We start from the raw sequence: 15986 nt of genomic DNA, 5'->3' as shown, positions 1-15986 counted from the left end.
CAAATGAAGCAGCCATTTTTGAGCCATACTGTAGAAAGCACCAGGAGAAAGGCCAAATGCTAATCTTGGCTGACTGGAAAGATGGGAGGAGCTTACTGGCACCATCGAGAGTCTAATGTTGGATATGTTGGATGCTTATTCTATAGGCCCTTATCAGACACGATAGTCACTGTTTTAGGATTTTTCAGGGGGCAAGATAAGGATGACACAGGGACAGGCGAGGGAGAGGGAGAGGCAAAGAAAAAGAAGGAGCGTTTAAATTTTTTATTAACGTAATTATATATATTAATGTTGTACAGTGCAGCATGTCCACATGTACATAGATGATACACAGATCAAATCAGGGTAATTAGCATGTCCCTCTCCATATCATTTATGTTTGATCTTTGATTTCCTCTTGTTTGTATCTTCGTGAAATACTTTAGTAGATTGTTGTGAACTGAAGTTATCCCCGTGTTACAAAACACCGTAACTTGTTCCATTTACCCAACTGTGTTTTGGTACCAGTTACCTAGCCATCCTTTACCCTCCACTCCACTTCCCAGCCTGTAACCATCACTATTCTAATCAGTCATACATTCAGATCAAGCTCCCATATATAAGACAGAACATGTAGTACTTGTTTTTCGTTGGCTAGCTTATTTGCTTAGCATAGTGTCCTCCAGTTCCATCTGTTGTTCTACAAATGAAAGGATTTCTTTCTTCTTTATAGCTAAATAAAATTCCTTTTGGTGTATATGACGCATTTTCCTTGCCCATTCATTCATTGACTGATGGGCATGTAGGATGATTTCATAATTTGGCTGTTGTGATGATGCTGCCATAAATGTGGATATATTCCCAGGTATGATAGCTGGATCCTACGGTACATGTATGTTTAGTTTTTCTGAGGAACCTCCATACTGTTCTACATAATGCCTATACAAATTTACATTCCTATCAGCAATGTATGAGAGTCCCTTTTTCTAAAATCCTTCCCAGCATTTGTCATTATTTTGTCTTTTGATAGTAGCCATTCTTACTGGAGTTAAGATGTTATCTTATTGTAGTTTTTATAAGCATATCCCTAATAGCTAATGATACTGTTCATTTGTTGGCCATTTATATTTTTTTCTCTTGAGAAATGTCCATGAAGATCATTTGCAGATAATTATTTATTAGTACATGTTTGCAGTTCATACAGTTTATAATCATCTTGGGGAATGGTTACATGTACCTATTACAACTTGTTTTTTTAAAATCCCTTTCACTTTTCCTCGTCCTTCCCGCTCCTGCTGAGGTTCCTTTATTCCTTTTTGTGTACTTGCTGACATTATCTGTCTTAGTTCATGTTATGGCATATGGTGTTCGCATTAATTGAGGTTATTAGGATCCTGTACATGGCACATCTTTAGTTCTCTAATTTCCTCTTTCCCTCCTCCTCACCCCTCGTCCTTTTTCCCTTGGACCACTTCCCTATTGCAGGAGATCCATACCCTTGTCCCTTTCTATCCTTCCTTTATCATTTTCTTTGTTTGTGCTTAGCCTAACTCAAATGAAAGATACCACATGGTATTTAAACTTGTGTGTCTGGTTTATTTTACTCAGCATTATATTTTCCAGATTTGCAGATAATTTTTAATTAGATTTTTTTGGTTTTGTTGACTTTTTTTTTAGTTCCTTATATATTCTGGCTATTAGTTCCTTGCCAGATACTTTGCAGACATTTTCTCCCATCCTGTGAATTGTCTCTTCACTCTGCTGATGTTTTCCTGTGTAGAAGATTCTTAGTTTGATATAATTCTACTTGTCTATTTTTGCTTTTGATTCCTGCACTTTTGGGATGATTTAAAAATTATGGTCTATACTGGTGTCTTCAAGTGTTTTCTTCTAGTAGAGTTCCATGTTTTACTTTTAGGTCTGATCATTTTGGGTAGATTTTTGTAGAGTGAGAGATAGAGGTCAAGTTTCTGTCTTCTGCAGATGGATGTTGTTTTTCCAGAACCATGTAGTGGAGAGGCAGTCATTTATTTAATGTTATTGACATCTTTATTGAGAATCACTTGACTGTAGATAAGATGGTTTATTTCTGGGAATTTGCTTCTAGTCTGTTTTATGACAGTTTTCATGCTGTTTTGATTACAATTACTCTGTAGGTGTCTTGAAACTAGCTAGGTATTGTGATGTTTTTAGCTTTGTGTTTCTATTTTTTATTCAAGATTGCTTTAACTGCTGTTCCATATGAACTTTAGGATTTCTTTTTCTAGTTCTATGAAGCATGCTATTGGTATTCTGATAGGTATTGCATTAAATATGTAAATCACTTTGGCTAGTATGGACATTTTGAATGGTTTCTTTGAAATCTTACTGTGTTTCAAAGTACTTTCTTTTTCTAAATTTCCCTCTTGGTCCTGATTTTGCTTTTTTCCATAAATTTTGATATGTTATGTTTCTGTTTTCAGTTGTTTTGAGAATTTTTTTTTCTTTTCAGGTTGAAATTTTGTTTAATGTAATATTGTTTTAAGATATACAGGAAAAGAGATACAGCCAGTATTTAGAGGCATCATCAAACTAATAGAACACGATGTAATATTTTATTATTAATTAATAGAACACAGTGTATTTTTAGTATCATGGTAAAACGGGGTGGATAGACATTATTGAGAATTTTTTTCATTGAGTTTATTGGTACTTTTTAGGTATACAGTACAGTTACATTTATTATTAGGATCTTGTATCTTTACATGATAGATCTTGGTTCTCATTTTTCTCCATACCTCTACCCTCCCCTATTACAAAGACTTTGTTTCCATTTTTTCCTTTTCTCATATTTTTTCTTTTCTGTTATTTCCTTTCCCCTACCTTCCCACTTCCCCTACTCCTTTAGCCTTTTTCTTCCTATTTCATATTCTCAGTTATACAATTTGGATCTTATTTACAGTTTTATTTTTTCACATCAGAGAAACTATTTGGTATTTACATGTGTGTCCTGTTTATTTCACTTAAGAATATGACCTCAATTTGCATTTATTTTCCTGTGAATGACTGTAGTATGATTGAGAAATTTTTAAATTTCCCTTTTGATCTCTTCAGTGACTCATTGCTTACGCAATAGTGTTTTCTTCATTCTCCATGCATTTGTTACCATTTCTAAAGTTTCTTTTGTTCTTTACTTTAGGAACCAGCCTACAAGCTTGAACCTGACCAAGGGGTGATGAGGATGAAAATTAAAGAGACACAGAAACAGATTAAAATCTGGGGACCAGGGGGTTCATGTCTCCCTTTGACATAGACCCCCAAATGACTCGTGCATCTGGGCTTTAGTCATTCATATGTGAGTGCAAGCAATTAGAGTCCCACAGGATCCACCTGTCTCCCACCCTCCACAGTACTTCTCCAGGTAAACAACTTCACCTCAGTTGTTTTTACTTTTCACTGCAGCATGTTTCACTCTTACATGCCCTTTCTCCTCAGTGTTCACTGAGGAGGCCAGTTATGCCTCTTTCTTTCCATCTGATCTCCACACTTTATTTCTAGTTTTATCTCATTGTTACCAAAAAAGATACATGACAGGATTGCAGTTTTTAAAAATTTGTTGAAGCTTCCTTTTTGGGACCAATATATAGTCTATTCTCTACACGTGTTAGATGACTTTTCTGTCAATGTCTATTAGGTCTATGTAGGCTATAAAAGTGGTCCCCAACCTCTGGGCTATGGATTGGTACCAGCCCCACAGCAGAAGGTGAGCAGCAGGCAAGCAAATGAAGCTTCATATTAATCTGTATTTATAGCCACACCTCCTTGCTCACATCACCTCCTAAGTCCTACTTCCTGTCAGGGCAGTGTCAACAGTAGATTCTCACAGGAGCATAAACCCCACTGTGAACTGTGCATATCATGGATCTAGTTTGCTCATGCCTTATGAAAATCTAATGTCTGTTGATCGGAGGTGGAGCTAAAGACATTATGCTAGCCCCAGGGAGTAGCTTCAAATAAAGATGAACATGAGCAGTGACATTTGACTGCAAAGAGATCATAATTAGTTGCTTGAAGACTCATATCACAGCATTACTGGTGAATGGCAAGTGACAAACTGCATCTGGTGTTAGGCTTTATAGTGCCAAGTGAGTTGAAGTACTTCAGCTGTACAGCAGCATCTGGTGCCAGGCTTTAAGCCAGAATCTTACACTTATCCTCGTCTGTGCATGGCCCACCCATTAGTTTATTTATCTCTTCAGCCCATACCTATTTCCCACACTGTACACTTAACCTCAGTGGTTTTGGTAAACCCACAGCTAACTCTAGCCAAAATGAATTTAAACAGTCGCTGGGGAGTTTCTTTCAAAAGCGGGTAAGACCCAGTGATGAGACAGCTGAAGACTCTCAGACTACTGACAAAAAGAAAACTGCAGTTTAAAGATAATACTAATACCTACTTCAATTGTGGGTTTATTGCAAGAGGGGATTCACATCCTCCAAGTCTGTTTTGTATAATATGTAACAACCAGCATATAAGGAATCCATAAAACTTTCAAAACTGCTAGGTCACATGGAAACCAAGCACCCCGCAGTAAAAGACAAGCCTTTGGAATTTGTCAAAAGAAAAATAATATGAACTTGAAGAACAGAAGTGCTTATTGAAGGCCACCACTTGATCAAAGGTGACTGTACCGACAGCATCATTCTTAGTGGCTAACTACATTTCTCTAGATTAATAAAAGCTCTTACTGTTGATGAAGAGTTGACCCTGGGTACTGCTAAGGACATTGTTTTCTTCAACTTTTAGAAGAAGATGAAGTTTAAAAGATGGCAAAGTTCCTCTTTGAGCTAGCACCATAACTAAACAAGCTGAAGAAATAACAGAATAGTGAGGCACATTTGTTAGGATTAATGAGTCACTGTGCTATACAGAATGTCTACTGATGCTGGCAACAATGCAACAGTGCTTGTTTTGTGCAATGTATTTTTCAGGAGGATGTGCTTGAGAGTATATTATGTGTGCATTTGTTGCCAATAGCAAGGCTGCAGAACTATTCAAGTCTTTTAATGATTATTTACTGGGAAAACTGAATTGGTCATTTGGGGTCATTGTATGCATGGATAGAGCTGCTGCCATAACTGGACAGCTTTCTGGTTTCATTATTTAGGTCAAAAAGGCCATTTCTGAATAGCCATTGTGTCTTCCATAGAGAAATATTGGAAATCCAAAAAATGTCACTAGAAGTTACCATTTTGTAAGATGGAATTAAAATTGTTGACCACATCAAGGTGCATACTTCTACCTCACATATGTTTATGTAGCTCTGTAAGGACACAGAACACACATGTCTGTTATACCCAAATGTGAGGTTGCTTTCTAAAGGCAAATCACTGGGCAGAGCTTTTGAGCTATGAAAGCTGCTTCAGAGATTTCTTTTAGAAAACCAGTTACTTAGTAGCACATTTCGGTCACACAGCATGGGCCTCAAAACTTGCTCATATCAATATTCAACCTGCTCATATAAATATTCAACTCTGTCACTACAGAGGAGAATGACAATTGTGTTCAAACTGGCAGATAAAGTGGCTGCATTAAAACTGAACTGGAATTTTGGGGGACAACAAAGTAAACACAGATTTTTAATGTTTCAAACATTAACAGAGAAAGTGAATGAGATTAACCCAAGGCCTTCTTTTTTCTAGCTAGTGCATACTCAACTATCTCAGCTTTCAAAAGAGTTTGAGCATGACTTCCCCAACCACAAAAGGTAAGGATGGATTCTTGACTATGAATAAGCTGTGAGAATTGATTTTGCCCATGATAAAAGAGGATCAACTGCTTGAAATTTCAAATGATAGTAGCCTTAAAAGTGTGTCTGAGACAACTTGAAATCGCCCTGCATTTTGGATCACAGTCAAGGCAGACTATCCTTAGATTGCCACAGAAGCCCTGAAAAGATTGCTTTTTTTTTTTTTAGAATCAAGAAATAAATGTCACATTTATTGATTTTCCGAGAAAGGTGATAGAATAATATGGCGAGGAAAAGAATAGTTTTTCAACAAATGGTTCTAAGATAATTGTATCCATGTGAAAGACAATTCAGTTGTATCCCTACCTCATACCAAAAATCAACTCAAAAAAGAGCAAAACCATCATATAAAAAAACATAGACTTTAATTTAGATTTAGGCAATAATGTTTTAGATAATGCCACCAAAATCCACAGACAACAGCAGCAAAAATGAAGCTCAATCCCCAGCCCCAGGAAGGGAGGGAGGGAGAAGAAGGGAGAGGAAAGAAAAGAGAGAGGAAGGAAGGAAACAGAATGGGAGAAAAGTTTTAGAAAGTTTGTATCTGATAAGAGCTTTCTATCTAAGCTATATAATTCCTCAATAACAACAACAACAAAAAGAAATTTTAAATAACCCAGTGATCTGAATAAACATTTTTCAATGGTCATTTATATATTTTCATTGAAAAATGTTTTTTCACATCATTGGATATATTTGTAAAGCAGGGTTTTCTGCAGAGCCAGCAACCAAAATGAGACTATGGCATAGACTGGCTATAAGCAGCATGCTTCAGTTGTCACTGTCTCCCATCACCCTTAAATGGGGCCGTCCACTTACAGGGAAGCAAGCACAGGACTCCCACTGATTCTATCTTATTGTAAGTTGTATAATTATTTCATTATCTGTAACCATGTACTAATAGAATAAATAGAATGCACAATAAGTGTAATGTATTTCGGTCACTCTGAAACTAACCCCCCTGCCAGGTCTAAGAGAAACTATTTGCCACCAAATTAATCCCCGGCACCAAAAAGTTGGGAATTTCTGGTCTATAGTATAGTCTACCGGGGTCTAAGAGAAACTATTTTCCACCAAATTAATCCCCAGAGCCAAAAAGTTGGGAATTCCTGGTCTATAGTATAGTTTAACTCTCATTTTTCTTTAAGTTTTGTGCTAAATGATCTCTCCACTGCTGAAAGTTGGATGTTGAAGTCCAGCACTACTGCTGCGGTGGAGCCTGTCTCTTCCTTTAGATCAAGTGGTATCTATTTTATAAAATTGAGTGCTCCTGTGTTGAGTGCCTATATGCTATTATTTGTCACATCTTCTTGTTGAATTGATCTTTCAACCATTATAGCAAACTTCTTTGTTAATATTTTCTTAAATTCCACTTTGTCTGATAAAAATATAGCTTATACTTATGCTTGCTTTTTGTTTCCTTCAGTATGAAATATATTTCTCACTTTGTTCAGTGTGTGTACCAGTGAAATAAACCTCCTGTAGGCAATATAACCGTGTTTTGTTTTTTAGCTATTTAGCCAGTCGATCTTTTTTTTTAGATAAATGTTTTTCTTTATTTTATTGATATATATTGACTATACATGCTAATGGAAGTCAGTATGATACTTTATTACATAGATGCACTAACAAATCCAGCTTTCTTTTGTCCATCCTTCCCCCTTTTCCCAGCCATTAGTAATCATTATTCTACATGTAGCTCTACTTTTTTTTTTATTTATGTATTTTTGCATTGAATTTATTGGTACTTTTTAAGATGGCTCTACTTTTTTGGGGGAGGGCGGGTACCAGGGATTGAACTCTGGTCCTTGCACTTGCAAGGCAGGCCACCGAACCGCTGAGCTAAATCTCCGGCCCATGGTGGCTCTGCTTTTAAAAAGAATTCTCATACAACACTGGTGGAAGTGGAAATTAGAGCAAACATTGTAAAGAACAGTGTGGAGCTTTCTTTAAAAATTAAAAGATCTACTATATGATGGTATATAAAATGCTAGTTTTTGGTTTTATATCATATTATGGTATATAAAATGCTATTGATTTTTTTATTCTTATTTCACTGAGATTTAGGAAAGGAGGAGGAATAAAGGAAGAGGGTATAGATACAGAGGAAATGAAATCAATGTGTCAGAGAGATACCTTCACACTCAGGTTTATTATAGCAAAAATCAGAATAGTAAGATGTGGAATCAATCTACATGACAAACAGTATGAACAGAGAAAATGTGGTATATAGACAAAATTGGATATTATTTGGAAGGATATTATTTCTTTTTTTTCAGTTTTAATTGAGTTTATTGGTACATTTTAGGGATACAGTACAGTTACATTCATTGTTGGGATCTTGTACCTCTACATGACAAGTCTTGGTTCTCATTTTTTCCCCTTGTCCCTGCCCTCCCTTCACCCCCTCCTCCCCTCCCCATCTACAAACACTTTATTTCCATCTTTTCATTATCTCACATTTTTTTCTTTTCCCTTATTACCCTTCCCCTACCCATCTCACCTTCCCTACACCTTTAGCTCCTTTCTTCCCATTTCTAAATGTCAGTAATCTTATTAGGATCTTATGTATTATTGCAGATTATTCACACCAGAGAAACTATTCGGTATTTACACATGTGTGACTTATATATTTCACTTAGGAGTATATCTTCAATATGTATCCATTTTCCTATGTGGAAGGATATTATTTCTAAGGAAGATTAAATCCTGCCATTTAGCAAATGGATGAAACTGGAGAAATTATGTAAAGTGAAATAACTAGACACAGAAAAAAGAAGTACTATATGCTTTTTCTCATGTGGAAAGCCTTATTTTCAGTTAGGGAATTTAGTCCATTTACAGTCAGTCATTGTGGATAGATAAAGACTTATTCCTGTTATTTTACTAATTTGCTTCTTTTGTTTTAAATCTTTTTTTCTTTTCTTCTCTTGTTATTCTTTGGTGGTTTAATGCATTGATAAAATTTGACTCTTTTTTCTGTTTCTCATTTGTCTATTTGCTCTTCTGTTGAGTTTTGTACTTTCATGTGTTTCTATTATGGTAGTTATCTTTCTTGCACTTCTTTTAGGACTCACTTATGCATCTTTCATAAGGCAGATCTGATGGTGGTGGATTCTGTTTCTGCTTGCCTTGGGAGAACTTTACTCCTTTTTATTTTGAAAGGGAAGATTTGTTGAATACAGTATTCTTGGTTGATAGTTGTTTTTTCTTTCAGAGCTCAAAATGTGTGTATCTAATCTTTTTTTGACCTGTAAAACTTTCTTGTGTAAATCTGTTGTTAGTCCAGTGTTTGAGCCCAAACTGTGACTTTTCCCTTTCTCCTGGCAGTCATTAGAATTCTTTTTATCTTGACCCTTTGACAGTTTGACTCTAATATGCCACAGTGAAGATCTTTTCTGCTCATGTATATTTGGAATCGTATACTTGCATGTGCATGTCCTTCCCAAGATTGTGGAAATTGTCAGCTATTATTTCATTGAATAGGTTTTTAAATGAGTTTCTCCATTTCTTTGCCTTCAAGTACTCCACCAAAATATGCATATTTGTTCCTTTTCTTTACGTTTTTGTCTGACTAGACTATTTCAAAAGATCTGTCTTCAAGTTCAGATATTCTTTCTCTTGCTTGATTTAGTTTATTGTTAAGGCTTTCAACCACAATTTTCTGATAACTTACTGAGTTTTCTCCTTGCCAAGATTTGTTTGGTTCTTTTTCAGGATCTCTATCTCTGATAAATTCCTGATTTATTTCATAAACTGTTTTTCTAACTTTGTCCACCTATGGAAAATATGAAGTATAGTGGATGTTTCTTTAGCAGGGGCAACACAACTGACGTGACTAGGGCTGTCCATGACAGCGGTGCATGGAGAGTATAAAATTGTCCACTTCGCAGACCACACTTCCTGGTTCTATCTCATATGTCAGATACAATCCCTGATTGAATTCCCTTACTCAGAGCATTCAACCTGTACCTTCTGGCCTTAACTATATCCAATCAGGATTGACCAGCTGTTCTAAAAGAAACACCCTTTAAAAAAGATATGAAATGGGGACTGGGGATTTAGCTCAGTGGTTCCGCGGCCTGCCTCACAAGCGCAAGGTCCTGAGTTCAATCCTTGGTACACACACACTCACACACACACACACACACACACACACACACACACACACACACACACACACAAAAGCTACTCTTTTATATTTTACCATTTATCTCTTTCCATAGCTTTATTTTATTTATTTTTTTACTTTTATTTATTTTTTTTTTGGTTTTTTGAGACAGGGTCTCACTATGTAGTTGACCTCAAACTCACTATGCAGCCCAGGCTGGTCTCGAACTCACAGTGATTCTCCTGCCTCAGCCTCCTGAGTGCTGGGATTACAGGAGTGCGCCACCATGCCCAGCTCTTTCCATAGCTTTATATTTTCTATCAGGTTCTTCTTCTTCTGATCTGGCAATAGCAAACAACCCATACCTGATCCCAATGATAATTGGTACTACACTGGATCTATTTTTTTATCTCTGTTTCCCATGATTTTATTGAGATCTGGGAAAGGAAAAGCAAACAGTTGTATTTTTTTTCAAGCAGTCTGAATAGAAAGAAAAAATCAGTGCTCATTCTACATCTCACAAGTATCTTTGGAGTCATTTGTAATGTTTCTGCTTTCTCTTCAGGTTGCATTTCTTCCTTATCAATAAGAATCAAACAAAAAATGAAAGGAAATTATGACCTTCAAAAAGGATTCTTGTCAGCAACTCATTAGAAATATTTTGGTTAATAAATTAAGGAAGATGAATAATTTATAAGTTTTTCTCACCTCTTTAGGCATGCCATTTGATATTAGAACAACAGAGATCAGGATGCATTACATGAAATTATGTCCTAGGAGAGATTGAAAACCTAAGGTTATAGCCGGATGAAGCTTTCAAAATTGCAAAGAAAACTGCTGTAGGATGTATGTGAAAGTCAGTGGGTTAGAGATATTGGCAACATTTAAATGTGATAATTCTGAAACCACAAGAGCTACAACCACTGGAAGAGCTGAGTTTATATCTTGCTGCAGATTACTCTGGATGCTAAACATGGAACTATGGGATTTAATGTTTGTTCTGTTGGATTTTGTTCTTGCCTTGGTCCCTTTGCTTTTTTTTAAATCTCCTTATTTGTACCTTTTGGAATGGAAATATTTACCTTGTGCCATTGTAAGTTGGAAGTGTTTAACTTTGTTCCCATTTTTATAGGGGCTCACAACTAAGAGTTTGCCTGTAATCTCAAGAGGAGAATCTGGACTTGAACTTTTCAGCAATGCTAAAACTGTTAGGACTTTCATAAGTCTTAGAGACAGAGTAAAGGCATTTTTCATAAAAGGATGTGCATGAGTCTTCTGGAGGCCAGGGCAGAATGTTATGGCTTACATCTAGATGTCCATCCCAAAGCCTCATATGCTTGTCGATGGAGATTTTGGAGGCGGTTGATCATGGATGAGTGATACTGAACCATGGGTGTGTTATACTGGATTAGTCTACTGGTTTAGCATAGTTCTGTGTGTAGGTGATGAATTTACTGAAAAGGGAAGATCCACCCTAGGTATAGGTGGCACTAGATAAAAAGGAAAAGAAGAAAAGTTGCGGCTTCCAACCTGCCACACCATGAACTATTTCTTCTCTGCCATATCCTCCATGATGCTGCCTAGCCTTGGAGCCGGCTGACGAGGGACTGAAACCTCTACAAATAGTGACTTAAAATATACCCTCCCTCCTTTAACTTGTGGAAGCCCAGTATTTTGTCCCAGCAACAAGAAAGTAACTAAGACAATTGCCTACAATGTAAATGGATAAAGTTCTTCAATCAAAAGAAAAAATAACATTGTGTATTTCACATTTGCTAAGAGTACACTTTAAATATTCTTATCACAGGGCCAGGCATTTAGCTTAGTAGCTCTACTGCGTGCCTCACAAGTGCAAGGACCCAAATTCGATCCCCAGTACCAAAAAAAAAAAAAAAGTCTCACCTTAAATGAAAGCATGTGAAGTGATGGATAGATTTATTAACCTGATTTGACTATTTCACAACATATACATGTATCAAAATGTCATAATAAAAGTCTCCAATCAAAGAAAAACCAACGTCCTGTTGCTTCAATGGTGTATTTTACCAAACATTTAAAGAAGAGCTACCACCAACTCTTCTCAAACTCAAATAATGAAGAGGAACCTTTTCAAAATAATTTTACAAAGTCAGTATTACCCTGATCCCAAGGCCAGGTAAGAACAGTACAAGAAAATAAAATAATAAGCCAATATTCCTGATACCCATATACGTAAAAACCCTTAAAAATATACTAGCAAATGAGTTCAATAGTATATTAACAGCATAATTCATCATGATCAAAGGATATTTATCCCCAGGATGTAGGGATAATTCAACATGAAGAAATCAATAAATGTGACATACCATATAGACAAAATAAAGGATAAAAATCATACAGTCATCTCAATAAATGCAGAAAAGGCATTCAGCAAAATTTAAAGTCTATTCATGATAAAAATATTGTCAGTAAGTGAAGTATATAAGAAATGAATCTCAGTAAATAAGGGCCTTATACAATAAGCCCATAGGCTGGGGGGTTTAGTTCACTGGTTCTGCTGCCTTCCTTGCGAGAGCAAGGTCCTGAGTTCAATCCCCATTATCCCTCTCCAAAAAAACCCATAGATAACATCAGGCTCAGTGGTAGAAAAATGAAATCTTTTCTCTAAGATCAGAAATAAGATCAAGATGCTCATTCTTAGTACTTATTTTCTACATAGCACTGAAAATCCTAGTCAGAATAATTAGACAAGAGAATGAAGAACATTCAAGTAAGATAGGAAGGCAACTGTGGATTTCATGCCTTGGCTAAGCCACCACCAAGTTGGAGCTGGCTCTGCTTTATTTCTACTCTGCATGGGACAGCAGAAGCCACAGCTAGTGGTCCTAATCTTGGACAAGGCAAAAGTCTGGAATAGAGGTTATAACATGGCTGACTAGAGGAAGAGTCACATCAAAGAAGCTGAGGAAAGAACTACTGAGGAGGAATGATCTGGAAGATCCAACGTGGCTAAGTAGAGGAGGAACCATGTCACAGAGACTCAGAGAATATCAACAAACATGGAGTGGAGAGGCAAATCATAAAAGTAAAGAGACATTGAGATGGATTAACCAAACAGTGTGGTGACTATGTCTGAATTCTGCTTCCAACTCAAAGAAAACTATCTAGAGACAATCATAGAGCATTCCTTAAGGCAGAGAGAACCACTTGGGGACCACCTTGTAGTTGAAACCTGCAAGGAAAGCATAAGATACTGCTCCCAAAGTGGACTTCCACAGTAAACACTTGGCAAGTGACCTTGGTCCATAGCCTGCCACAATTGTGGAACAAGGGCTGGTGGAGATGCAGTTGTGGGGAAAGGGTCTGCATTTGAACCTGTGTCTCACAGCAGCCTCTTGACTCCAAGCCACACTCCACACTGTCAACTTCCCAGAGAGGCTGAGGGAAGGACATCCATGGTATACAGCTGGCGATTAGAGACCAGGCTGGAGGGAGTCCTGCTGAGCAGCTGGAGCTGGTGAACATGGACTCAGCTCATGTGGTAGGAGGCCAGGGTAAATCTGCATTACACAGGATTGAAAGGTCACGTCAGTCCCCCATTCCCCTTGTATGTGGATGTCTGTATCCAGCACTGTTTTTGGCGATGGATTGCCATCTTAGACTTCTAACATGGGTAAAGTCACATCTTGGCATGAACTCTAATCCTTATTCCTAGGCTGTGGAAAAGAAACACTTCTCCAAAATAATAGAAAACTATTTATTTGTTTGTTTGTTTGCTGTTTTCCTCTTTCTGTCCACCCCCCCACATTTCTATTCCATTATTTGTCTCTTTTTTTTTCTTTTAAGAGTATGAGTTTATATGCATTTTTCTCTTCCTCTTGCCCTTTTCTTACAGTATAGTTTATAGAGGGTACGGGAATTCTTCCTTGTCCCTTTTTTATTCCATCTACTTTTGTTCATATCTTTTCACCTGATTTCTTTCTCCTGTTTCTTATCCTTCCTCTATTTTTCTTCCCTTTCTTCTCCTTCATCTGTCTCCCTTTAACTTTTTCCCTAATATTTATATTAGCCATGAGAATCCTTTCTCATACCTCTATCACCATTGGGTTCCTTTACCCCCTCGTATTTCCTCCTTCCCATACTACGCAGCAGAAGATTTAAAATGCATTTTCTTTCTTTTTCCCCCATTCCTGGCAATACCCAGTCTCCAATCATCAGGATTTTAGATAACTGATTCTATAAAATTACTATTGAATGCTTTTATTTCACTTGTATTGTAAGAGGAGACGTAGCTACCACATTAGTGAATATCAGCTGTGGGTCAATGCTTGGGCTTTATGATGTTTAGACTATAACTGAAGACTTCTTCTCTAGGCTAAAGGGAGACCCAAAAGTGAGTCTCATGGTATGTTCTCAACTTTCCCATTAGATACCCCTTAACTGATTAGCTTGGTATTACTGTAGCTGATTTTATTGCAGAGGAATTCTCCTGACTCAGTGGACAATTTCATGCTGGTGAATTGGTCTGCTGATTTCACCATCACACCCAGGGAGGGGGACAGCAAGAGTTCCTAACTCAAGAACTTAGACTGGATCAGACTCTAAAGCAATCCCTGCAACCTGGCAGAAAGACACCCTGAGCTTCAGTATTGCCATGGAAGAATCAGAGGAGTTATTGGGGTGTGAGCAAGAAGCTACATGTGAATCATATATACACTTTCTGATTGGATGCTTAATCTGTGTTCTCATTGATGGAATCATAGGTTTGTTTCTAATTCTTTTTTAAACTTTAGTAGTGTGCGGTTATTATGTTCTTTTATGTTTTGTGTGTATGTGTGTGTGTGTTTCTTTCACTGTTTCTGATTTAAAAGGTGTCTAGTTTCCTTCTCTCATCTCAGCTTTCTATCTAGCTTCTTTACCTGAAACCCCTAAAGCAATACTATTACATTTCTTTATTCTTTTTCAAATACATAAACTCCTCATCCCATCTTTAATTTCCCATACTTAGCTTCCCCACAGTCACTCCTTTCTTCTCTAGTATTAACCCTGGATCATCCCTCTTCTAAGCCTTTGGCTGTCCCATATCTTCCCTAGCCCGCTGTCCTATCAGCAGGTTCTTACAACCAGGTAACTTCCTTCAATCACAAATTAAACCTCCTTCCTCTCAAATCTCAAACTTGCCACCACAAGTATCCTCTGAAAACTCTCAATACCAACCCTTCAACTCAAAGTATTCCAGTAGAATCAGACCCCATGAGATTTTCTTCTCATCTCTCATGATCCCCCTTGTGCTTTATACTCCTCACCCATCTTCCTTTCTTCTCCCTCCATTTCACCTACCTCATTGCAGAACAGTCACAGATAATAAATGGTCATAGTATGCATGGATGATAGACGAAGAGGGGAAGTGTAACTGCACAGACATCACTGCATCATAAAGAAGCTTTGTATGATTGCATCTGTTGATGTTGTTATAATCAGAAGTATTTCAGAAAAACAGGGACATCATTCAAATCACTTAAAGTAAACAACAAAAGGAGTACATATTTGCTTTGGACATATAAAGCTGAAAATTATTCACAGAGAGGCAGCATCCTACTTAAAAAATATCCATATAAACTACAAACCTTTCTCACTTTTTTTAGTCCTCAACCTGCAATACTCTCCCCCAAAAGCAAGAGGAAAAAAGAGGGATACACATAGAGTATGGGGAAGCAAGACAAAAAATGATCCCTGAGTTCATTCAACTCTTCCAAGATAGAAAAGGATCATAAAGGGAGAAGAAAACAAATACCAGGTGGCAGAACTCTATGAAAAGTTCATAGAAGACATGAAGAAAATAGATGAGTTCAAAAGGAAAAGAACCCAAAGTTCACAGAAATTTCAATTAATATGCCCATGGTGAATTTCACAGAAACAGGTGAAAAACTGGATGAATTAACCAAAACAATTTAAAATTTGAAAGACAGATTCAAAAGGATATGGAATCCTCCAAAAGATGTCAGACAGAATAGCTGAGATTTAAAATATCAATAGAGGGGCCAGGGATTTAGCTCAGCGGTTCGGTGGCCTGCCTTGCAAGCGCAAGGACCTAAGTTCAATCCCCGGTACCAAAAAAAAAAAAAAAA

At 37.1% G+C, this 15986-nt stretch overlaps 1 protein-coding gene across 2 annotated transcripts in view; it reads left to right on the top strand.

Moving 5' to 3' along the window:
- The window catches only part of Cd274 (CD274 molecule), a 155701-nt gene that overhangs the window by 53220 nt on the left and 86495 nt on the right, over positions 1-15986 (top strand). For both annotated transcript variants that reach the window (XM_010620833.3, XM_010620834.3), the window contains exons 2-3: positions 3158-3379; positions 5662-5726. In XM_010620833.3, coding sequence (XP_010619135.1) covers positions 5705-5726 — 22 coding nt within the window. In that variant the 5' untranslated portion in view covers positions 3158-3379; positions 5662-5704. The remainder of the gene's footprint in view (positions 1-3157; positions 3380-5661; positions 5727-15986) is intronic.

This window comes from Fukomys damarensis, unplaced genomic scaffold, assembly GCF_012274545.1.
Source record: "Fukomys damarensis isolate Sample0158 unplaced genomic scaffold, DMR_v1.0_HiC HiC_scaffold_31, whole genome shotgun sequence".
NCBI lineage: Eukaryota > Metazoa > Chordata > Mammalia > Rodentia > Bathyergidae > Fukomys > Fukomys damarensis.
The sequence above is the reverse complement of the archived record's forward strand: the minus strand, read 5'-3'. Positions and strand labels throughout refer to the sequence as shown.